Here is a 24,905-nt window from a genome sequence, read left to right on the forward strand (position 1 = left end):
GGGGAAAATAAACATGAAATGAGGTATGAAATCACTTAGCAGCTCCAGTTAAAAAATCTGTGCTCGACTAATTAACCTGTTGTTATTGTCATAATCATTATTATTTCTAGTTTTATTCCACATTATACTACTACCAGGACCCCACATTTCCTGTTTCAATCAATATTTGCGGTAAAAGCCAATGTATTTTCTGGATATAGAAACTGAAACAGGGGGAGTTGCCCAACTTTTCCCAGTCATATGGTGAATCTGTGTCAGAGCCAGTGCCAAGGATTTGTTTTCCAGATCCTTCGTATAGGAAGGACCCCACAGACCTGCTTAAGGTGGCACTGAGGTTTGGGACTGGGTCCAGAGCTCAGCCCAGGACCCCAGGAATCACCCTGTGGCCCCATCTTCGCAGTGTCTGGTGGGGTGTCCCCACCATGATCCAGAGCCAGCATCAAGGAGACAATGGCTTAGGAGTATACAGATGCATGCAAAGCAGCCCTGGCTGGGGTTAGCGCCCACACACATATAGTCCTTTCTGAAATGTATCAAATACCCTTGGGAGGCAGGCCTGACAAATATAGACCTCTGGCTTACACAGGAGGAAATTAGAATATGAAGGGTTGAGCAACTGGCCGAGGATAACACAACTGATTATCAAAGGAACAGACTTGGCCCCAGCTCCTCTGGCCCGCGTTTCAGGTCCACGCTACTAGACCAGCGGCTCTCAACCCTGCTCTGCACTAGAATAACCTGGCGACCTTGTAAAAGTACCTAGATGCCAGGGCCCTGCCCCAGCTCAGGAAGTCGGAGTTTGGGCGATTCTTTTGTGCAGCCATGGCTGAAAACTCTGCATTAGACGATGATGCCTCACTTTCATCAGGGCAGCACCCCGAACGGTCATGTCAGCCCCTCCAACCCGCAGGTTCTGGCTCTGCTCAGCTTTGGGCTCAGTATAAAGTAACCCTTTGCAAATCAGTTCAACGCTGGCACGAGAAAAGATGCGGAAGATTTTCCTCTAATTTCTCTGACTTAAAAAAATACCTATAGATATCTCCTTGCCCTAAATAAAAAATTATCAGGAACAAATTAAAACTTGATTAGAGCTTTTATATGTCAGAAAAATGTCCAAGTTATAAAAGCTACACAGGTTTATAACAGGCAGCCTAAAAAACACAGAAGAGTATAAAAGAATACAAAAGTCACCTAAAATTCTAATACTTGGAGGGATTTTCTGTTAACAGTTGGTATATTTCACTACCAAATGAAATATTATTTTTACTTCTATGTATATGTAGAATGTTGTTACAGTTTTCCATCTATTTTTATAATACATGTGATACCATTGTTATGTTTCTCTTAAATAACATTACATATATCCAGATCATTTCTCTATGTGATAAAATATTCTTTAAAACTAAGAATTACATGACAGTCTTCTGTTATTAGCCTTTATTATACTTCATTTAACTGGCTCCCTTTTGTTAGACATTTAGATTGTCTCCTTTTAAATGCAAATAAAACAATGCTGTAATAGGCATTCTTGTAATATATAATAAGCATTCTTGTATATGCCTGTATGGATGCTTCTGATTATTTCCTGACCAGAAGCTGAATTACTGAGTCAAAAAATATAAATGTTAGGAAGGCTATCGACGTAAATTACCAAGTCGCCCTTAGTGAAAATTGCACTGGTTTCCATCTTGTCCACTAATTACAACTTACCAATGCTGGCCTATCATGAAGTAATTTATTAATAGTTGGATAACAGAATTGATTAGTCACCAAGGGCTAATTGCAGTTTTCAGAAAGAAAGAAAACCACTCTCACCACCAACAAGAAGCATCTCGATGACTAACCACTCTCACCACCAACAAGAAGCATCTCGATGACTAACACCCTTTCATCAGTTTTTCCTCCTGCCATTGTCCAGCAACCCGAGGTGGGGCCGGGGAATGAGGTTGCTCAGCTTTGCCCAGACATTCGGGGACTCAAGATACTTCAATTATTTATCGCTGCCATTTTCAACCACAGAACAGAAAGTTAGAATAGAGGGTTGAACACAGAAGGGTTTTATTAGCTAGACCAGAAAGTGGTGTGCCTCACTTCTACTCACACTTTCTGGGCGAGAATTTGTTCCCAAGGCTCCACCTAACCATGGGAGAAGCAGTGATATGAGTTAAGCTACGTGCCTAGGAGCAAAGGAAACAAGGTTAGCTGAATACCCAGCAATGGCTCTACCGCAAGGATACTGCGTGAGGCACTGGTGCCCCCTCCAACACCACCTTTGTTGGCCCTTATCTTTCCATTCCTGGTGTGAGCAGTTTCTTTCCTGCTCTGTCTTAGAAACTTCTCTCCCCACATATATCTGCTCCTCCTGCAGGACCCCTTCTTCCTGGCATGCAGCTCTCTTGCTAACTCTGTGTTTCATCTGAATGATACGTGCCACCTGTAGTGCTAGCTACTTTCATACAGGGCTTTCCAAGACAGAGGGGCCAACCTGGTCCAGCAATCACCAGATGACAGAGGCAGAGGTGCCAGCCTGATAGAGCGTGCTGGGATAGTCCCCCAGCCTGCTGGGAAAGAAACACTCCCACACTTCCAGGGATGCCCAGAAAACCACTCAGAGAGACCGAGGTTGTCTGAGGTAGAGAGGAGGTGGGAATTTCACTCCCAGCTGCCTGTTGGCTGAGCTGCAAACACTTGTACATCTGCTCCAGGCTGGTGTTGGAGGCGAGCCCAGGAGAGCTCTGGGGAAGTTTGACTCGTGTCCCAGGAGTTGAGGGTACATGAAAGCTGGACTTGACTCTTGCCCAGGGGGTGTGAAGGCAAGAGGCTGATGGGGGCTGCCTCAGCAGTGGGGTGAGAAGAGAGGGGCAGCGGGGGAGGGGCTGCCCTACTACAATTTGGTGGAACACAGATGTTTCTGTTCTAGTCATGGGAACCAAATGGGCAACCAGAAATGGTCACAGCTACAGCCAAGAGGTCTGCATGCCAGGAAGAGGGGATCCAGCAGCAGGAGCAGATGTGGGCGGGAGGGAGAAGTGACCAAGGGAGGGCAATCATGAAAGGTGTCATGAACATCATGAAAGGAATCATGAAAACATCACTTACACCAGGAATGGAGAGGTAAGAGCCAAGAAAGGTAGGATTGAAGCTGGCACTAATGTCCCAGGAAGGACTGCATCACTTACCAGATCAATTCCTATGTAAAGATTATAACAGGCCCTTTCTTATGGGTTTGGGGAGGTGGGGAAAGGACGGCTAAAAACATATTTCACCGGGGCCCAAACCCATTTCCGTAGCCATGGGGGATCTCTGCAGAGCCTCTCCAAAAACCAGCCTGGGCACCCATGAAGGAGCCCATATGTAGACACCCACATGACAGAGGACACTGGGCATCCCTAGGAAAATGACAAACTTCACTGCTTCTTTAAAGAGACTCCACTTCTTTCCTTCTTACCTGCTTTCCCCTGCCCCTGACCATGACTGGAGCTGGAGGAGATTCAGGGAATGAAGGAAGAGTAAAAGAACACACCTTCCTCATCCTTTCCCCACTGGCGGCCACCAAGCCACGGGGCGAGGCTGAGTAGCGAAGAGGGGAAGATCTTTTAACTGATGAGACACTGGTGTTTGGTTTGGAGAGAACCCTTACAGACGATTTTAATATCTGAAAGTGACCAGAAGACGTTAGGATCTGCCAGAAACGTGGGCAAAGAAAGGGAGGGGAGTTGCCAGGGAGAACACTGAAGGACAGGGAAAGAAGTGAAGCTGATTTCTGAGTGTATCATGTCACCAGCGCCGTGAAGAGCCAGTTACCCTGGTGTGGGTGGTGACCCCAGGGACCCAGCTCAGGAAGGGCGGGGGAGGGAGGAACCTCTGGAGGGAGGCCAGGAGATACTCCCGTGAGGTCTGTCCTTTCATTCTTCTTCCACCTCTTCACCACAACCTCTCCTGACTCCAAATGAAGCTAAAGGGGAGAAATATGCCCTCTATATCTTCCTGATAGTTATCAGCAGAAACTATAGGAAATCAGTTTAAGCAATAGTGAGGGGGAAAAAGAAGTATTTAGTAAAATCCCCATAACCAGACCTGGGTGTTTCTTCGATGCAAAGGTGGAGTGGTCACCCGAACGTTGGCCTTGGCCAAACCTACAACACTTGGCAACTAAACAGTCTCCTTCCTTCCATCCTTTGGTTGCATCCTGAAGAACGGTAATGCTTTTGTGAAAACAGCATCTGACACTATTTTGTTATGTTATCATGGTCACGAGGCAGTGTAATAGTCCTTGTAATAACTAACAGTCATTGAGCATCTGTTCTGGGCAGATGCTTTACACGCATTTCCTCATTGTATCAAGATGCTTTCAGTTACAAGGAACAGGGAATACAGATCAAACTGATATCAGATGATTAAAACTCAAAATAATAAAGAGAATGTAGGGTTCTTGTAACTTAAAGTGGCCAGAGCTAAACAGCTTCAGGTAAAGTGTGATCAAGGTCCTGGGTCCTTTCCTCTGCAATTTTTCAGATCTGCTGCCATATGTATATCAATTTCATGTTAGCAAATATGGCTGCGGCAGCTCCAAGCTTCCCAGTTATATACTGCAACTTCTAGAGAGAGGTGGTGGTCTCTTCTATTTGCTTTCTGCTAAGAGATAGAGAGTTCTTTCCCAGAACTACTCAGAACAGCTCCAGAATCACTGGACTGACTTGAGTCACTTTCCTGACAGAAGCCCCATGGCCAGGAGAATGGCCTGCACTACTGAACTCGGGCCTGGGTCCTGAACCACTCGCTGTGGCAGGGGGCTTTTCATGAGCTTATCTGGCTGAAATCAACTGAAAGCCCATGCCTAGAAGTGGGACTGGTGTTGATTCCTCCCACTCATACCTCCATGGGCAAGGTTTGTACAGGATGTGCAAGAATCAATCACAATATCCTATTCTCATGATACATTAGGATAGCCCAGCATCCCTGTCATGATACAATGAAGGAAATCAAGCCTCTAAGAGGCTGAATAACTTTCTCAGCATCATCTAGAGATACAGCTCCACCCCAAGTCTCTCTGAGTCTAGGGCCCATGCTCTTTCTGCTGTATCTGGTTACCTGCTCATTAGCCCAATATTTATGGAACATGTGCATCATATTAGATTTCTGTGTGTGCTGCTATGTGTGAGTCCTCTGAGCATTGGTCGAAGAACAGTTCTTCCCCTTCCCATGGCTGTTATCTTGTGACTATAGGACATCATGGCTGGGACCCATGATGTGAATTTTTTTTTTAAGCAGGAAAGGAAGTTTTTTTATCAGGGGAGAGAAAAGTCCCATCTGTTGTCATGTATGGGGAAAGAAGTATTTATTCTTTGCTTTGGAAATTCAGGGAACTATGTCTAATGCTGGGAAATCAATGTCCCCTCCTCCCAGCAACTAAAAGTGAGGCAGCTTTCCTTAACTGCACACAGATTAGGCAGAAAAGGAGACATGCTCTGTGGTTGCTGCTGGCAAGCCTGATGAAATAAAATAAAAGCCCAGAACTCTGCGAGAATCCAGCTATGTTAAAGGAACCCAGAGTGGCTGATGTGATTGTCAGAGAGGCCCTTTGACCCTCCCGGAAGTATATGTAAAAAAAAACAAAAAGAGCTTGTGAACCTATGTAATTTTATCCAGGATCTGATGCAGTATCTGAGTATAAGTTAGGTTGGTATTTAAAGCCCAAATGGCTTCTCAGCAGAAGTTTTGCTGTGAGCTTTCTTGAATCTTCCTCTTTCATTTCAGAGAGCTCCACTATGTGTGTTCTAGAACTATTTATTAGACCCAGTTGTAAAAGAGAAAACTGGAATGCCTGTTTCTTTGTTTTCTGAGGTGTGCTAAGTGATGGAGCGGAGATCAGCACAGGAAATCTGGAACCCCTCAAATCCTCTTTCTGCTTTTCAGAAATGAACCGGCACCACTACGCCCTGTACGTGCACAACTGCCGCCTTGTCTTCCTCTTGCGCAAGGATTTCGACCAGGCAGACACCTTCCGCCCCGCGGAGTTCCACTGGAAGCTGGACCAGGTATGGCGCTCACAGCGCGCTTGCTCCCTGCTCACCCAAGTGCGGGGATGGCTGGTGTGGTCCAGGGATGATGGCAGTGGGTAGGCATCTCACGGTTCTGGTCACTTGCTGATTTGGGGGAAAACCAGCTCTGGGAAACACACAGCATCTTAAAGTCAGGATGGAAATTGCAGCCTTAAAGACCAGTCGGAGGTGGGGAGGGCCACACTTCCTGGCTAGAAGCCGCACCCGTCAGTAGGTACCAGCGTGCATCTTGTCGACTTTCTCCGCGCGGAGCTCCTGGGAAGCTGATCCTCTCGATCCCCAGGCCGAGTTTCTGATCTTCGTTAGCGCATATTTATGTCGTAAATGCTCCGTGTCTCCTCTTTGATGCTCTCTTTGGGTGACGGTGCGGCCTCGCTCTTGGTGACACAGGTTGAGAACAGGGACCTGAGGACTTTGAAGTCATCAGTGACACAGTGCCCTGTGAGCAGTTCATGTTCTTTTCTGAAGTGGGAAAATCTCTGCCTCACTCCAGAGCCTTCTGACTTGTGATCACAAGGGCCGCTGTGTCGTACTTGTCAATGACAAATGAAGTGTCTGGTTGGAATCAAAAGCTTTGAAGTGTCTGTTTCGGAGGGCTGTGCAGCGCTGAGATTGCGGAGGTGGCACTTCTCTGGGTGGCCGTGCCGCTGAAGAAGTGTCAGTGCAGCAAGCCCAGAGTTGGCCTTTGCTTAGATTTGAAGGTGGGGGGCATGAATTTTTGTTCAATGGTTTTACATTGTCAGAAGGGAGGGTGGCAGTCGGCAGGGAAGAGGGTCATCGAATGGATGCTGCTTAATGAAGCAGATGAAATGATGCTCATTCTACTGCATCTCTTTTTTGCTTTCTTTCTGTTCAACCCATATTCTGGGAGCTTCTGGGGACCCCAGTCTTGTTTTCTCCCTCCAAACCCCCCTGTGGGTGCCACCTGCCTCATCTTATTAATTAATTTATTTATTTATTTATTTTTGGCTGTGTCGGGTCTTCGTTTCTGTGCCAGGGCTTTCTCCAGTTGTGGCAAGCGGGGGCCACTCCTCATCGCGGTGCACGGGCCTCTCACTATCGCGGCCTCTCTTGTTGCAGAGCACAGGCTCCAGACGCGCAGGCTCAGTAATTGTGGCTTACGGGCCTAGTTGCTCCGCGGCATGTGGGATCTTCCCAGACCAGGGCTCGAACCCGTGTCCCCTGCACTGGCAGGCAGACTCTCAACCACTGCGCCACCAGGGAAGCCCCACCCCCCATCTTGTCTCGGGCTGAACATTTCATAATCCTTTCCCTTCTCTTTCCCAATTACCTGTGTCTACCCCACCCTCTCCTTTTTCTACTTAAACCTCAGACCCCCAGTGGGGCTGATTTCAGAGTGTGTCACTGGGAAGCATGCCAAAAGGAACTCATTTCCACCAAGATGAGTATGATTGCTACCCCCCTTCCTCCATACAGAAGTACTGACATATGCTCTTTAAAAGAGAGATTCATTAACCTCAGGGAATGTCTCAATGGTGTAACATCAGGCAGCATGACAAGGTCAAGGATGCCAGGCTGATGAGAAAGATGTTTGAGAGAGCCCTGTGGCAACTGCCTAATCCATTCTCAGTAAATCCCATCCTTCTGGACCCTGGGGTTTTGGAAATATGGCATCTGGATTAATATATGTTCCTCTGAATTAGGAATTCTGGGTCTTGCAGAAATTATGCTATCTTGACATTGTTTATTTGACTTCCCGGCAGCCTCTCAGCTAACTTCTAAAATGCCATTTGGCTTATATGGGATGTTTTTATAAATACGTAATACGAATTGAGGTGAATTAAAATAAATTCCATATCATGAGGGGTTTTAATAAAAAAACATTGCTATACTGGCTGAGATCATTATAGATGCCCTGCAGCATTTCCTAAGATGGGATTGAGAAGCACTGATACAGGCAAATGAAGTCACAGGGTTTGGAATTTAAAATAGGTGAGGAAGGAATTCTGGTTCTATAGATAAAAAATATAGTGAATCTAGGAATTCTGAAATCTATTCCCAAAGTGGTGAATTGAAGGAGGGGCTGAGAGTCACTGAATACCTTCCAAACTACTCTGATCTCATTTATTACCATTCATGGGTGCCCGCTCTGTGCCAAGCATGCTGCATGAGTGGCTCAATCTCATCTCTGCCCCAGTTCTGCCAGGTGGATAATATGAGGCAGGAGACCACAGTCCAGTAACTTGCCCAAGGTCACACAGCAAACCATGGCTAGGACCTGCTTTTCCGTAGGTTATGCTGCCTCTTTGGTGCACTTGCTAATTAAAATTTTAATTGTTTTTATTTTTTAATTTAAAATTAATTTAGAGATAGGAATTATGCAAAGTGCAAAATGTTTATAGTCTTGATGAAACCCTATGAAACTGTCAAATCTTCACTTTGCTCAAGCTCAGTCTTCCTTGTCTTAGTCAGCTTGGGCTGCCACAACCAAATACCACAGCCTGGGTGGTTTAAACAACAGACATTTATTTCTCACAATTCTAGAGGCTGGAAAGTCCAAGATCAAGGTGCCAGCCAATTCCATCCCCCCGTGAGGGCCCTCTTCCTGGCTGTAGACAGCAGCCTTCTCACTGTGTCCTCACATGGCCGAGAGAGCTTAGGTACATTTCCTTCTTCTTATAAGGTATGAGCCCTATTGGATTAGGGCCGCATCCTTATGACCTCATTTAACCTTCATTACCTCCTAATGAAGGTTGAGCCCTTTCTCCAAATACAGCCGTGTTGGGGGTTAGGGCTTCAACATATGAATTTTGCAGGGACATAATTCAGTCTATAGCGTTCTTCTACTAAAGAAATTAACATTAAAAAATGTAAAGGCGGCCTATTGATGACCAGAAGCCCCAGCTCACTTGGACAGCTGCTCATGCCCTGAAAGGAGCCACAGTGCGTGGGATATAGGAAACCTCCACCAAACTCATGCTAGCAATCCAGTGGTATATACAGACAAGCCCAGATTTCTCTGTCCCCTATTTAGCTCCCTATGTAGACAGAAACTTACCAGAAGTTTCTTGGAAGTAAATCACTTGATGCCCAAACTGAGTATACCTGATAAAGTATCCTCTCTCAGGAAGCCATCCCAGGTCACCCTTTGAGTAGTTTGGCTCTCCTCTGTGCTCCCCAGACTCCCCAATACCTACTCTATCCTAGTGACCCATTTGTCCTTCCTCTCTGCTCACTTGGTGCTGAGATCCTGGCGGGCAGGACTGTGTCTTACTCTCTCCAAATTCTCAGTGCAAATTGTAGCCCTGAGCACACAGTTGGTGCCCAGTAAAAGCTGGCATAACGATGAAGGGATACTGAGATCAAAAGAAAGGAGAAATGAAGTGACGGAGGGAGAGAGGGAAGAAGAAAAGGAAAATTGAGATCTTTTAAAACCTCCTGGTGATTAATTGATTGTTTGATCCATTTTTATGGAACATTTTAAAATTCTAAAATTTTACCATTTTTACTCTCTGGGTCTGAAACGTTCAGCTTTGATCTTGATAATATATTATGTCAAAGATCTCACTGACTTTACCACCAGGGGCTCTGTAACTATTACAAAACTTTCTGGCCTTGGCCAGAAAGGGCTCAAGCCAGTCTAATGTATTGTGTATATTCAAATTCCTGGCCCACCTTAGGGATTCCAGAGCATAATAAATGTTCTACTGCCTGATGGGACCTCATTTATTCTGAGCATAAACTGTGTGCCAGGCTCTGCAGCTAAATTAAAGCCTCTGCTCTCTGGAAGTATCCATGATAATGGGGCAAACAAACACATAAACAGACAGTGTACAATCCTATCTACAGTCCTATGTGATGTTTGCTGGGACAGAAGGCAGGGGCCCAGGTAGGGGGAGTCTGTGGGAGCCCATCCCAGAGGCACCTGTCACTGGGAAGGGTGGGAGGGCTCAAAGGTGTGGAGCCAGGTAGCTGGCAGGGAATGAGTAGGAGGGCCATCTTCAGGGTACTGTAAACTTTCTGTGTGTCAGGGCACAAGGACAGGGTGGAAGGGGAAGGTGTTGACAGTGTTACAGAACCTGGACTTGGGTCCTCTCGCCTGCATGCAGTAAAGCCAATCTACTGACACAGGTTATGGTGAAGGAAAACACAGCATTTATTGCAGGGTGCCAAGCAAGGAGAATGGGCAGCTCATGCTCAAAAGACCCGAACCCATGAATGGCTTTCAGGGAAGAGTTTTTAAAGGCAGTGTGAGAGAGGGGCCCTCAGCGTACATGATCAGCTCGTGCACAATTCTCAGACTGGTTGGCATCAAGGTGAAGTTTCAAGCATCACCAATCTTCTGGTTTCAACCAGTCTGGGGTCCACTTGCTCTTGGTCAGCAGTTTTCATCTGGTGGGTCTGCTTCCTATAAAACAACTTAGGAATGTGTGTCAGGCTTTTATCTGTATCTTTCAGGGAACTGGGGGTTCGGTGACTCTGCTATGTGGGTGGTTTATAGTCTCAACTGTTACCAGTTTCCTGGCCCAACAGCTCTTCTTTGTTTCTATATCTTCACATTCCTAATCATTAACTCTTTTAAGCCATTCTAATGTTTCGTGTGTATTTAAATTCCTGGCCCACATTAGGGATTCTTTTACGACTCAGGGGAGGCCTGGGAGACTAAAGCAAAAGGCTTTTACTTCAAAAGACAGGGACACAGGGGCTTGGGTACAGTTTCAACAGGTGTTAGGACCCCAGTTTGGAGGAGCAGGTGGGAATTAAATGCCAAGAGGCTTTTTATATCATGTTATTGAGTTGGTAATTTATCCCCAAAGAATGAACCACAATCAAAGCATTTTGTTATTCAATAGAAGACTAAGAATTTGGGGGATGTAAATGTGAGGAATGCTAATATGATGTTCATAAAATGTATCACATTTAAGCAAATGTAACTCAGGCCAGGCCATTCAGTGGGGCCAGTAGCAGGGGTTGTGATAGAATCAGGGTCTTCCACTTCTCTTTCCACAGCCAGGAGATCAAGCACATGGCAGATGCTGCTTGTTGGCATGGAAACCAGGGCGTGATAGGTGGGCGGGCTTCCACATAGCTCTTCAGGTGTGTGCCCAGGGAGTGTGGTAGTTGTCACGGAGGAGCTGAGAGCTTCCAAAAAGCCCACCCCTTTGCCCTACACCTCAGAAGGCCTTTGCCAGGGTATATGGACTGCCAAGTAAATCCATTACCAGGCAACCCCAAGAAATGCCCTGGCAATCCAGTGTACCTCTTGAAAAGGGATCATAACGATGAGGAGACTGTCATTTTAATGGGATTTTTACTTATGATCTGCTAATGTAAATCCCTCAAGCCTGCAGTTAGTCATGTGCAAACCCAGACAAGAGCAGAGGAGAAGGCCCAGCTGCCAGCTCACATGGGAAAGTGTTATTAATTTGCAGCCCCTCCTGGCTTTCATGTTATTTGGATATGGTAGACTCAGCATCATGAATTCTAATGAGCTGCCCTTTGGACTTGCTGGTGCTAGGAAGGAGACCCACTGATATTTTACAGCCTGTTCACCTATTGGAAGACACAGCTTGAGTGACAGCCTTAACGGACCAATAAGAGGACAGGTGCCCCAGGCTCAGACAAGGGAAAAAGATGCATCTCTGAAAAATCACAAGTAGCACAGGAAGCAGAAGTGAGATCCATTCTGTTGGCCATTGCCTTCTCTGTGCCAGAACTTGTAACAGGCACTGGGGGAGAGAAGAAGGATATGAATGACCCTGTTCTGGGAGCCCACAGCCCTGCCCAGATTATGCCCAGTTTTAGAGACCCTGGAGAGCATTTTCCTGCAAGAGTCCCAAATAATCATGGACAGGAGAAGCAGTCAAAGGAAGTATGGATGCCTGGCTGGGTGAATGTAGGTCCTCATTCAGACTCAACCACCACACAGCTCCAGGCCACACAAGAATCCAGGCCTGGTGCACTTCCAGTTGTTCAGAAGTGAGAAATCAGATTTCTACAGAAAATCTTCCAATTTTTAATATTTTCTTATTTAAAAACATATCATCAGACCAAACAAATGTTCTGTGGTATACCTTTATACTCTGGTCACTGATAAAAACAAAAACAAAAAAACAACAACCAAAAAACCCCACTATCATTCGGACACAGGAAAACCACACCATAACATGACTATTTGAGAAGTTTAAACCTTCTTTAATGAGACCCACTTGTCCCTTCTAAGCGCTTCCTGTCCTAGCCCCTTGCCCCACCCCCCATGAAGAATGCTGGATTCCCAGTATCAGGGGGAGTAGGGGGCATGTCTGGTCCCCAATGGCCCCTCACCACACCCAGAGGAAAGGGGCCAGTGTGAGTGGGGCAGGGTCCCTTAGACCCAGACCCAGGTGGTCTTCTTTCCTCCCACATAAAGGAGAGAATAAGTCACAGGCCCAAGTTCCCCCTGAAACAAATGACAGAGCCAGGATTTGAGCCAAATACTCACATTTGTCAGGCCAATGCCTTTGCCCATCAGGTCCATTCTACTTGCATAGGAATCTAAAGCTCCTAGAAGAGGCAAAATTCTTTATTCTTGGTGAGAAAAGAGTGTTAGAATGATGTAGAATCAGTTTATTTGCATCTGCTCTTACAGCCAAAATGAGAGTCAAATGAGTGAGTTCAATCATTATTATAGCCAAGTGCCAAGGAGTTAATTAGAGAATGGTCAGTCCAGTCCAGACCAGTCATCTTAATGAGCAAAATAATTGGGCGTTGTCAGTGCTCTAATTCCACATTTAAAGACTAACTCTTGGATACATTGGCCGTGTTTCCTCTAAAGCAGTGATGCCACCCCACTCACTGTCCTGCCCTGGACACTGGTCTTCAGGGAGACCTGCTTTCCTTTAGGAACATGTGTCCTAAACAGAGGGGGAGGAAGAATGTCCAGAACCTCTTTTGCCTCTCCTTTTGTAGGAATCCCAAATGATGTTTTCTAAGATGCCAACTTGCAGGGTTGTTCTGAATGGATAATGGACATGGGGAGAATCACAAATACAGTGACTCTGATGTCCTTATTTCTCTGTAATACAGAAGGGCCCCCGATAAGCCCCCACTTCTCTGAGTCCCTCTCCTTTCCTCTTCCCATCTCTAAGAACTTCTAGATATTTGGGGAGATGTGGCATCTGTGACTTCATGGTGTTGGCGGAGAAGGGTCCTCAGACCAACATAGGACACCCTAGGTCCTCTCGGGCTGGGACTGTGCAATGACTGGATTTCCTGCTCTTTGGAAAGGTGACTGCTGATGTGGTCAGCCCAGTTGTTCTGTTTTCTTTAGAGAGGGCACCAATATGCTGGAAATCCACCACTTCAACCCATTCCCTAAGCTGTGTTCTCTCCACCTTAAAGCTCCTTTCCTGGAAACCTTTCATCCTGCCCCATCTCTGTTGCACTGGTTACTATGCCACAATACCTCACCTGGGCTCCTCGGGGTCCCGAGTGAGCCACCTGTGGTAGACAAAATAATGACCCCAAAGATGTCCACCTCCTAATCCCTGAAATCTGTGAATATGTTACCTTACATGGCAAAGGGTCTTTACAGGCATGATTAAATTAAAGATCCTGAGCTAGGGAGATTATCCTAGATTAGCCAAGTGGATCCAATGTAATCACAAGTTTCCTTATAGGAGGGAGGCAGGAGGATTAGAGTCAGAAAAGATGTGACAGGAAGCAGAAGTCAGAGTGGTATGGGGCCATGAGCCAAGGAATGCAGCCACCCCTATGAGCCGGGAAAAAAAAGAAACAGATTGTCCATTACAGCCTCCAGAAGGAACACAGCCCTGCTGACACCTTGATTGTAGCCCAGGGAGACTCATTTCAGATTTCTGACCTCCAAAACTGTAAGATAATAAATCTGAGTTGTTTTAACACAAAGGTTGAGGTTATTTCTCATAGCAGCAATAGGAAACGCATACACTGTTCATGAGCTTGGGGAGGCCACCTCCCATCTCCCCGCACTTTACTGAAGTGACCCTGGGCCCAGCTATCCAGGCAGATTCAGAGAATCTTCTGTACCCACAGTGTGTGGTGCCTCTGCCTACCCCCACACCCCTGTCTCTATGGAGCCCCTCCCCTTGGAGGCGTGGCCCTAGGAGGGAGGGAGGAAGGAAGAGGCACTGCCTTTAACATCCCCCATTCACTGCCTACTTTGCTTTTCACCAAGCCTGCTTCCTCACGAGCCTCTGGACTAGGATCCCCAAGGGGCATATTTAGCTTTTCCTTCTGCCCTAAGCCATATTCTTCCTCTAGCCTAAGGTGCCGGCCCCCTCACCAGCCATGATAAGTGACTCTTATCATCTTCCCTAAAGGTACCTCTCTGCCTTTAGGGAAGAAACACCGAGACCTTCATGCTTCGTTCTGAAAATGCTAAAACAAACTTAGAAAATCCTCTTTCTCTTGACAGAGCCTCACCTGGAAGCTTACAACTGACAAAGCTGATACATGAATGTATCAGCTAGATAATACCTGTCCTTCCCCTGAAGCACAGAGACCTGCTTCCCTGGAAGGTCGCCCCTCGAGTTCACACCTCGCCCCACTGTGCTGTCAGCTTTGTGCCCCAGGGCTTGCTCCCAGGTGAGAGGAGACTCCTGGCTCCAAGGGGCACAGTCCAGAAGCAGCAGCTTTACTGCCCTGGGAGCACCCCTCACCCAGAGGGCACGGGAGCAACTAGGTGTGGAGGTGGGGAGCATTTCTGGGCAGCCCCCTGCACTCTTCTCAGGAGTGCCTGGGAAGCCAGCCCCCCTACCCCACCTGCCGCCGCCATGACCTTGACAATGCCCTCTTGTACTGGCTTGTTCTCTGTCTCTGACTCACTCTCCCACTTCCTCTTTCCTCCTCCCTAGAAGCAACTGTCAAATGAACCCCCTGCTCTGGTTCGTCTGGGTAGCACAGGTAGAGTTTTGATCTACAAGTGGGCAGTTAACAAACAGCCAGTGCTATTATTATTGGAAAGAAAGGGACTTCTGCAGAGTTTCAGGGGCAGAACTATGATTAAAAGGAGGAAGTTACCAAGAGACAAAAGTAAAGTGAATAAAAGGAAAGAAGGGAAGTTTAGCGAGGTGAAGATGAGTGCTGCCAGATGTGAGTGGAGCTGATCTCAAGCCTAACCAACAGTAAGATCTGATGACAAATAGATAACTCTATCTGTGTCGTACTGGGAACATAGTCTCCACAAATCCACTGAGGGTTTCCCTAGCCTTACTCATCAATATATCCTGAGCCATTTGCTTGAAGAGCTGGTTTCTCAAGACTTTCTTGGATTTCCATTATTACTCAAAGGATTTTCTTTCATTTTTCTTCTGAAGAGCCTATGCTAAAGGAGAATCCAAACTCTTCGTGAATTGAGACCTGCAGGAATGTCATTCCATTACCAAACCAAACTTGGGTCTGCTTGCCCACTAGCAGTAAAGCCAATCTACTGACGCTGAATTGTAGTGAAGGAAAGTGCAGCATTTATTGCAGGGCGTCAAGCAAGGAGTCCAGGCAGCTAGTGCCTAAGAAACCAATAGCTTTCAAGGAAAGATTTTTAAAGACAGGGTGAGGGAGGAAGGTTGTGGGGTGCTTGATCAGCTTTTGGACATTCTTCTGATTGGTTGGTGGTGAGGTAATTGGGAGTCAACATCATCAACCTTCTGTTTCCAACCTGTCTGGGATCTACGTGCTTGTGGGCAACATACAGTTCACTTCTTCCACCTGGTGGGGGTTTTAGAATCTGCAAAACAGATCAAAGGACAGTTCTCAGAATATTATTTATGGCCCTTGTGGAGGAACTAAAGGTCCTTGACTTTGTTTAATGGCTAAACTATTGTTTTGTCTTGCTTAACTCTTTTCCTTTCTTTCTGCATTTTCTCACTTCTCTGATTAAATTTATTCTTTGGAACTCAGGGAAGGCCTAGGAGGCTAAATTTTTTCTACAGATAAGAGGCAAGCAGAGCATATTGGGGGCAGGGGGGAGTCTGTACCAGGAAGGTCCCATAGGGTCCTGCTAGGCTATAATTCTCTTCTCTGCTTCAATCTCACTGGCTTCTCCCACTCTCTCATTCCATCTTGAAGTAGAAGGCTATACCACTGCTAAATTTAAACAAATCAAATATGCTAATTAGCCTATACCTTTCTCCCTTTGCTGTCAGACCTGGTTCCTCTCCGGTCTCTTTTCCCCAGATGAGCATCTGCTCAGTAATTCCTTTTGCTCCCATGAAATCATTATTTCTGTCTTAGCCTGTATATCTGCCCAGAGGCAACAAATGCATTTTTTTCAGTAGACATCCAGTAATACATATTTAAAAACAGACTCTCATTTTACTGTTAAAAAGAAAAAAACAATGTCAACACAATTACAAATGCTTGGTAAATCAAATCACTGTTTCAGTAATAAGATGCTCAAGCCTTGGGGTGGTCCCAATGGAAACAGCTTTGACTCAGTCACCACACTGGCTGTGCCTTGCTCCAGTCTTTTTAGACTGCTTTGGGGATTAGGTGCCAGTGGGAGGGGAGGGAGACTCCTCCTTGGCATCAAACCCAAGTGTCTGCATTTGTTATATGAAAGATATTTTTTCTCTCTGTCACTTCCACAGTATAGAAAGCAAGAAATTGGCAAAATTGAAACCTGATACAAAATGACACATTCTAGTGTTAACGCCTTCATTTAAGAAACACGAGGCAGAGGCACTGATCACCATGAAGTCGCTGTATACTGAGAAGGAGAATTGCACTGAACATTACTTCTGTTCTTACTTTGTGCCAAGCACTTTCTTTTAATTCTAACAGAAATCTTGCAGTTTAGGCAAAACACCCAGGTTAAGGATGAGGAATAGGAGACATAGTAGGGATCTTTCCACACCTCTTATCTAATAAATAGAAGAACCTTGAATATGACCTCAAGACACACATACGCCAAGAGGGTAAAAGGCACTATTATTGACTTGGGAGAATTTACAACCTTAATGAATATACAGGATGACAAGAATGAATCAATATCCATGCTGACAACTAAGTGTTTAGAACAGGGCATGGATGTCCAGCAAGAAACAGATTCCAAGCTCAGCTTATCAGGAATCATATTTTAGCATCTTTTGAAGTAAAGATCGCCTTGCTCCTGAGGTACAGTGGTGAAAGGGCTGTTCATCCCATAAAACAAGAGAATCCAGTGAAGCTGATTTCCCAGGGAAGGCCACTCCTCCGAGGACGTCCTGCAAAGCAATAACCCTGGAGGCCCTGGGCAGTGATATTAATTTGCCCTACCTTCCCTGCTTCCTCCCATTCTCCTATGAGTCATCTGTTTCCATCCTTAATGTCTAAACATGCAAATATTGCTGCACTTTCTGCTCATCAGTTTAGCTAAAGGAAGTGCCCTTTAATTATGCTTTTAACTAATGAACCTCCTCCATCACCTTGACAATTTGTGCATATTTAGAAGGAAGCAAGGCCTCATTATGAATCAGCTACTGCATCCCTTGGTTACTCAGAAGATGGTGGCTTTCTTGAGACAATAGAAATCAGAATCAAAACACAAAATAAGCCTTGTGATTGCATTAACTTCTAGTAGCCCTTAGGTGTAAGAATGGCAAACAGTCAATAACGTTATATGTGATGGAAAAAAGGAAAACTAGCATTTTTTGAGAGGCTATTTTGTGCCAATCCCTAAGTTCATTGTTTTGCATACATTAAGTCTAAGCTGACCAGTTACTTTTGAAGTTATTTCTTAACTCCATTTTATAGATACTGAAATTGAGGCTCTGAAAGATTAAGTAATTTGCCTAACGTGTTGAACCAAGTCCATTATTCTCCAAAGCTCCGTGTTCTTTTCCATTATGTGTTTATCTTGTTGAGAAGTCTTTATATAGCTTGGCAGAATGGGGTATCTGCCAAGTTTTCACCATATTTCTCCATGCATTAATCTCAGCAGACACTCGCAGGAATAATTTGCTTCCATACAATTCCCAGGCACAGACAGATTGGACAACACTATGTATGCACCTATCTGCATGACTTTCTTTTTTTAATATAAATTTATTTATTTATTTATTTATTTATTTATTATTGGCTGTGTTGGGTCTTCGTTGCTGCGCGCGGGCTTTCTTTAGCTGTGGTGAGTGGGGACTACTCTTCATTGCGGTGCGTGGGCTTCTCATTGTAGTGGCTTCTCTTGTTGCAGAGCATGGGCTCTAGGCACGCAGACTCAGTAGTTGTGGAGCACAGGCTTAGTTGCTCCGTGGCATGTGGGATCTTCCTGGACCAGGGCTCAAACCCATGCCCCCTGCATTGACAGGAGGATTCTTAACCACTGTGCCACCAGGGAAGCCCTGCATGGCTTTTAAGAATAAAACAGAATGTGTCATGGGAAAGCAAGTTATTTCCACTATCTGACTGACCAATTACCTGTTCATCTTTCAAGACCATCTTTCAAGACTCAAGGCTCACATCCTTGATAAAGACTTTCCTGTAATTCCCTCTCCCATAGAGAATTGACCTTAACTCCATGGGGGCCCAGAATTTTATCACATTTTTCACACTTTATTACACTTATTTGTTTGTTGGTTCGTTTCTTCCACTACACTGAGATTTCATGTCTTATTTCACCTCTTTAACATTTAACACAGTGTCTAACACAAACAAATGTGTCCAATAAATGCTGCTTAAATTTTAAAAAATGAGTCCTTATCTGAATGTCATAATCTGATCTTCTACACTGTGATTCCCAAACACTGCTCCATAGACCTACAAGTACCAGTTTGCCTATGTAGGTATTATCTGAGGAACATTGAAAAAAAGCTTCCAAAAACAAAACAAAACAAAAACAAGATGTTCTTTAACAGGTGAATGAATAAATAACCTATTGTGTATCCATACATGGAATGCTGTTTAGCAATAAAAAGGAACAACATATACAGCATATCAATTTACACAACATAGATGAATTTCAAAAACATTATGCTATGTGATACAAACTAGACAACAAAGACTAGATATTCCATGACTTCACTTACATGAAATGTCCACAAAAGGCAATTTTGAGATGGAAAATAGATCAATGGTTGCCTAGGGCTCGAAGTCAGAGTAAAAGTCAACTGTAAATGAGCACAGCCATTTTTGGGTGATGGAAATGTTCTAAAACTAGATTGTGATAGTTGTTGGACAACTCTATAAATTTATTAAAAATTATTGAATCATACAATTACAAGTGAATTTTATGATATATAAAATAAATTTTATCTCTACAGCTATTTAATAAAGTTATTAAAAATAATAATTGAAAAAAAATTAAAGAATGAAAAGAAAGAAGGAACAAAGAAAGCAAGCCACAGTTCTTTGAGCTTGAAGTGTTATAGAATGAAGTTCATCAATGCCAGAATTCCTGGAAATTTAGGGAGTTAGTATCAGAAAGGAGGGATATACAGGAGGAGATCTCAAACTCTGAATATAAACTTCCCTCAAATCCTTGTCTGACCCCTGAACTGGGTACACACAGAGGAGACTTTGGAAACCCAGTGAAAATTGATAGCAGGAAAGATGAAAAAACTGATCAGATATTTTAGTTACTGCTTACTTGAAATTAGACAAATTTTGGAATTCCTCCAAGTTATAAGGACTAGGTAAACATCTAGAGTTTTCCAATGAAATGACAGAAGAGACATATATTAGAAGTAAAGATCATATGCCAGGATTTATAGACTTGTCCAAAATTAAGGGTAAACCCAAACAGTAATACCCTTATATAGTATAAAACCAAACTCTACAGGTACAAGGTGACCATCCAGTAATTTAATAAAAATCAACAATGTCAGAGAAAGATTACAAGAATCCAGAGTTTCTAACATGTACAATCCACAGTCCCCAGTATTAAATATAAATTATTAAACATGTGAGGAAACAGGAAACAATGTGACCTGAGGTTCAGAGTAAAATCATTCAAGAGAAACAGACCCTGAGATGACACAGATATTGGAATTTTCAGAAAGCAGTTTTAAAGCAGCTATTTTAAATTGTTTTTAAAAGCTGTAAAGTAAATGTTGTAACAATGAATGAAAAGATCGAGAATATCAGCAAAGAAATGGAAACTATACAGAAATATCAAATCTAAAGTACTAAATACAATATCTAAAATGAAAAGAAGGATTTAGCAGCAGGTTGGAGATAAAAGAGTCAATGAACTGGAAGACAGATCAAAAGCAATTGTACAATATGAAGAGGGAAGGGGAGAGAAGAAAGATTTCTTAAAATCTAGAGCCAGTGAGGGGGAAGGGAGAGAGGAGAAGAAAGGAGAGGAGAAAAGAGAAAATTCTTAAAAGGACCAAAGGACAAGAATAAGTGAATGGGGCATAAAAAAATTAACTGAAAAAATAATGGTCAAAAAATTTTCCAAACTTGGTGCAAAACATCATTTTAAAGTTTGAATAAGATAAGCAAGTTCCAAACTGGATAAATACAAAGAACACTCCTAAGCACATCATCCTCAACCTGTTGAAAACCAAACATAAAGAGGAAATTTTGAAAGCACCCAGGGAAAAAGAAGAAAAATTATTTTTCATATGGGAGAACAACAATGTGAATTACAGCTGACATTTTACTGGAAATGATGGGGACCAAAAGACAATGGGATGACAAAGTAAGTCTTCAAGATAGAAAGGAAATGGTATCAGATGGGAAAACAAATCTATAAGAAGGAAAGAAGAGAACTGGAAATGGTAAATATGTGAGTGAATATAAAAGACCATCTTTCCTTCTCTCCTAATTTCTGTAAATGACCATGACTTTTACTGCAACAATTACAACAGTGTGTTGTGGGCATATAATGTATATAAATTTAAAATACATAAACTCAGTAGAACAAATGATGAGTGTGGGGAATGGAGTTATACTGTTGCATGGTTCTCACATTTTATGTAAAGTGTTATAATCTTAGCTCTAAGTATACTATGATAAACTAAAGATGCATATGAAAGAAGGCCTACTTTAAAGACCATGAGATTAAAGGGATGATCAGGAAAAAATACAAGCTCAGGGTGTTGTAGGTTTCTTGAAACAGACAAACAAATGGGCAATGGTGGTGACGATGGCAAAGAACAGTTGATGTGCATGGGCCACAACAGGAATGGAGAAATTGAACCTGGGATTTTTAGACAATGCTTATGGAGAGTGCTCAAGAGGTGGTATGAATGATGAAGGAGGGACTGATCTTACCTCCCAACCCTTAGTTGAAATTGGGCACAATATTTAAGAATGTAGGGTTGTCTATGTGCCATGAAACAGGGTTGTCAAGGGCCTAGAGAGAAAATTCTGAGGTTTGGGTTTCAGAAAGTAAGCAAGAGAACCAATAGGTGTAAGTTTAAGGGATTCGGAAAATGACCTAGGAGTGTGGGAATAGAGAGCAAGGTGGAATTTGCTGCTTTCATGACTATAAGCAACAGTGTCAACCTTGTCTCTTTGTGTATCAATCATGTTTTTTTTTTTTCCCTTATACTCTGATGCTTTGACATTTGGGGGCCTTGTGGACCCAGGAAGGAAGTACCTCTCCCAGGGTTAATTCAATCCTGGAGATAGTAAATGAATAGTCTGCCAGCACACCTTTGCTATGAAAGCCAATAAATCCAGAGTCCATACCCCACCTGCCTCCTTTGATTGGGCTCCTGCAGACCAGAACACTATACACCTGCCGTAAAGCATTCCAGGGCCAGGTACTGGACAACTAGGGACCGCCCTTATAGCCCAGAGCCCACGTGAATTATTCAGCCAATTATTCTTCCCACGCACTCTGCTTCCTGAGCAACCCTGGTGCTTCCCTGTGTGGCCCTTCATGGTGTGCCATGCCTCCTGTTTGTAGGGATCTATGAGTATAAAAACAACTTCTTTCATGGGTGTATCTTGCCACACCAGATTAAAACAAATCTTAGGTACATTTTAAAACTGTGTATCATTGGGGCCTAGAGGCCTGTGTGTGTCATCTGATAATCAGCATACTGGGATGGATTAAGTGTCCTTTTTTCCCTTTTAAGCAGAAGTATCACTCTTTGTTCAAATTGTTTATGCTGGTTGTGAAAGTGAATAAAGTGAAGAGGTCTGCAAAAGCAATGATTTTAGCTATAAATTAGAGGTTAAAGGGAAAATTATAAAAATATTTACGAATTAGGGTATCTACAAAGGTCTCAGAAATGATCCCTCATTTGCATCAAGAGCATCCCATATTTACTTGGCATTGCCTTAAATCCTCATCTCTCATCTCCAGACCTTGTGGCCCTTTTGCCATCAAGAGCCAAACCAGCCTCTAGGAACAGCCCAATGGAGGCTCTGCAGTCAATTTCCTTACAATGTAATTAAAGGTACATATTTTGGCCTTCCCTCCTCTTTATCAGAGGGGATGAATTATTCTTCCTAATCCTGTCCTGACTCCATTGTCCAAGATGAAGATAAGACAGTGCTGGAGCCACCCCTGTGCTTGACCCTGTGGATTCACTGCCTTCTTCTCTTTGGTGGGTAGGTGGTAACTTCCTGTGTGCTCATGGGGAAGAAAACTCTTTCCTATCCCAATAAGAAAGTCTAATATCTGCCTTCATGACATTACATGAAATGTTAGGCACCAAGTACCTCTTGTCATTCTGTTTAGGTTGCCCTGGAAACAGAGCTTGGCATCAGCTTCATAATGTGGTCTGCTTCTATTAAAAGGGTCATGTACCCTTCCATCAAATACAGCCTTCTCAAAAGGTTTCATTACCAACACAAATATAAGGGGACAATGAGGCTTTAGGTATGTGGGCATAAAGCAAAGAGAAACTCTTCTACCTATTATCTAGACTCAAATAAAAAGTGATTTACCAATGCAACAAAAAGAATAAAATACCTAGGAATAAACCTACCTAAGGAGACAAAAGACCTGTATGCAGAAAATTATAAGACACTGATGAAAGAAATTAAAGATGATACACATAGATGGAGAGATATACCATGTTCTTGGATTGGAAGAATCAACATTGTGAAAATGACTATACTACCCAAAGCAATCTACAGATTCAATGCAATCCCTATCAAACTACCACTGACAATTTTCACAGAACTAGAACAAAAAATTTCACAATTTGTATGGAAACACAAAAGACCCCAAATAGCCAAAGCAATCTTGAGAAAGAAAAAAGGAGCTGGAGGAATCAGGCTCCCTGACTTCAGACTGTACTACAAAGCTACAGTAATCAAGACAATATGGTACTGGCACAAAAACAGAATCATAGATCAATGGAACAGGATAGAAAGCCCAGAGGTAAACCCACGCACATACAGTCACTTTATCTTTGATAAAGGAGGCAAGAATATACAATGGAGAAAAGACAGCCTCTTCAATAAGTGGTACTGGGAAAACTGGACAGCTACATGTAAAAGAATGAAATTAGAACACTCCCTAACACCATACACAAAAATAAACATAAAATGGATTAAAGACCTAAATGTGAGGCCAGACACTATCAAACTCTTAGAGGAAAACATAGGCAGAACACTCTATGACATAAATCACAGCAAGATCCTTTTCAACCTAGCTCCTAGAGAAAGGGAAATAAAAACAAAAATAAACAAATGGGACCTAATGAAACTTCAAAGCTTTTGCACAGCAAAGGAAACCATAAACAAGATGAAAACACAACCCTCAGAATGGGAGAAAATATTTGCAAATGAAGCAACAGACAAAGGATTAATCTCTAAAATTTACAAGCAGCTCATGCAGCTCAATAGCAAAAAAACAAAAAACCCAATCCAAAAATGGGCAGAAGACCTAAATAGATATTTCTCCAAAGAAGATATACAGATTGCCAACAAACACATGAAAGAATGCTCAACATCATTAATCATTAGAGAAATGCAAATCAAAACTACAATGAGATATCATCTCACACCGGTCAGAATGGCCACCATGAAAAAATCTACAAACAATAAATGCTGGAGAGGGTGCGGAGAAAAGGGAACCCTCATACACTGTTGGTGGGAATGTAAATTGATACAGCCACTATGGAGAACAGTATGGAGGTTCCTTAAAAAACTAAAAATAGAACTACCATATGACCCAGCAATCCCACTACTGGGCATATACCTGAAAAAACCATAATTCAAAAAGTGTCATGTACCACAATGTTCATTGCAGCTCCATTTACAATAGCCAGGACACGGAAGCAACCTAAGTGTCCATTGACAGAAGAATGGATAAAGAAGATGTGACACATATATACAATGGAATATTGCTCAGCCATAAAAAGGAACGAAATTGAGTTATTTGTAGTGAGGTGGATGGACCTAGAGACTGTCATACAGAGTGAAGTAAGTCAGAAAGCGAAAAACAAATACTGTATGCTAACACATATATATGGAATCTAAAAAAAAAAGTGGTCATGATGAACCTAGGGGCAAGACAGGAATAAAGACACAGACCTACTAGAGAATGGACTTGAGGATACGGGGAGGGGGAAGGGTAAGCTGTGACAAAGTGAGAGAGTGGCATGGACATGTATACACTACCAAACGTAAAATAGCTAGCTAGTGGGAAGCAGCCGCATAGCACAGGAAGATCAGTTCGGTGCTTTGTGACCAGCTAGAAGGGTGGGATAGGGAGGGTGGGAGGGAGGGAGACGCAAGAGGGAAGAGATATGGGAACATATGTATATGTATAACTACTTCACTTCGTTATAAAGCAGAAACTAACACACCATTGTAAAGCAGTTATATCCAATAAAAACGTTAAAAGGTTAAAAAAAAAAAAAGTGAGCCCATAAATGGGGTATACATGTGAATTGAGACTTGAATAACTTGAAGATATCATCCACTTAGTTTTACATCTGTAAACATATGAATAAAATAAGCCTCACAAGCCAAGAGCAG

At 43.4% G+C, this 24,905-nt stretch overlaps 1 protein-coding gene across 1 annotated transcript in view; it reads left to right on the plus strand.

Annotated features, from left to right (window-relative positions):
• Positions 1-24,905, plus strand: part of CLSTN2 (calsyntenin 2) — a 643,926-nt gene that overhangs the window by 543,854 nt on the left and 75,167 nt on the right. Inside the window, exon 8 of the mRNA XM_068545999.1 lies at positions 5,917-6,038. Coding sequence (XP_068402100.1) covers positions 5,917-6,038 — 122 coding nt within the window. The remainder of the gene's footprint in view (positions 1-5,916; positions 6,039-24,905) is intronic.

Source organism: Eschrichtius robustus, chromosome 6, assembly GCF_028021215.1.
Source record: "Eschrichtius robustus isolate mEscRob2 chromosome 6, mEscRob2.pri, whole genome shotgun sequence".
Lineage (NCBI taxonomy): Eukaryota > Metazoa > Chordata > Mammalia > Artiodactyla > Eschrichtiidae > Eschrichtius > Eschrichtius robustus.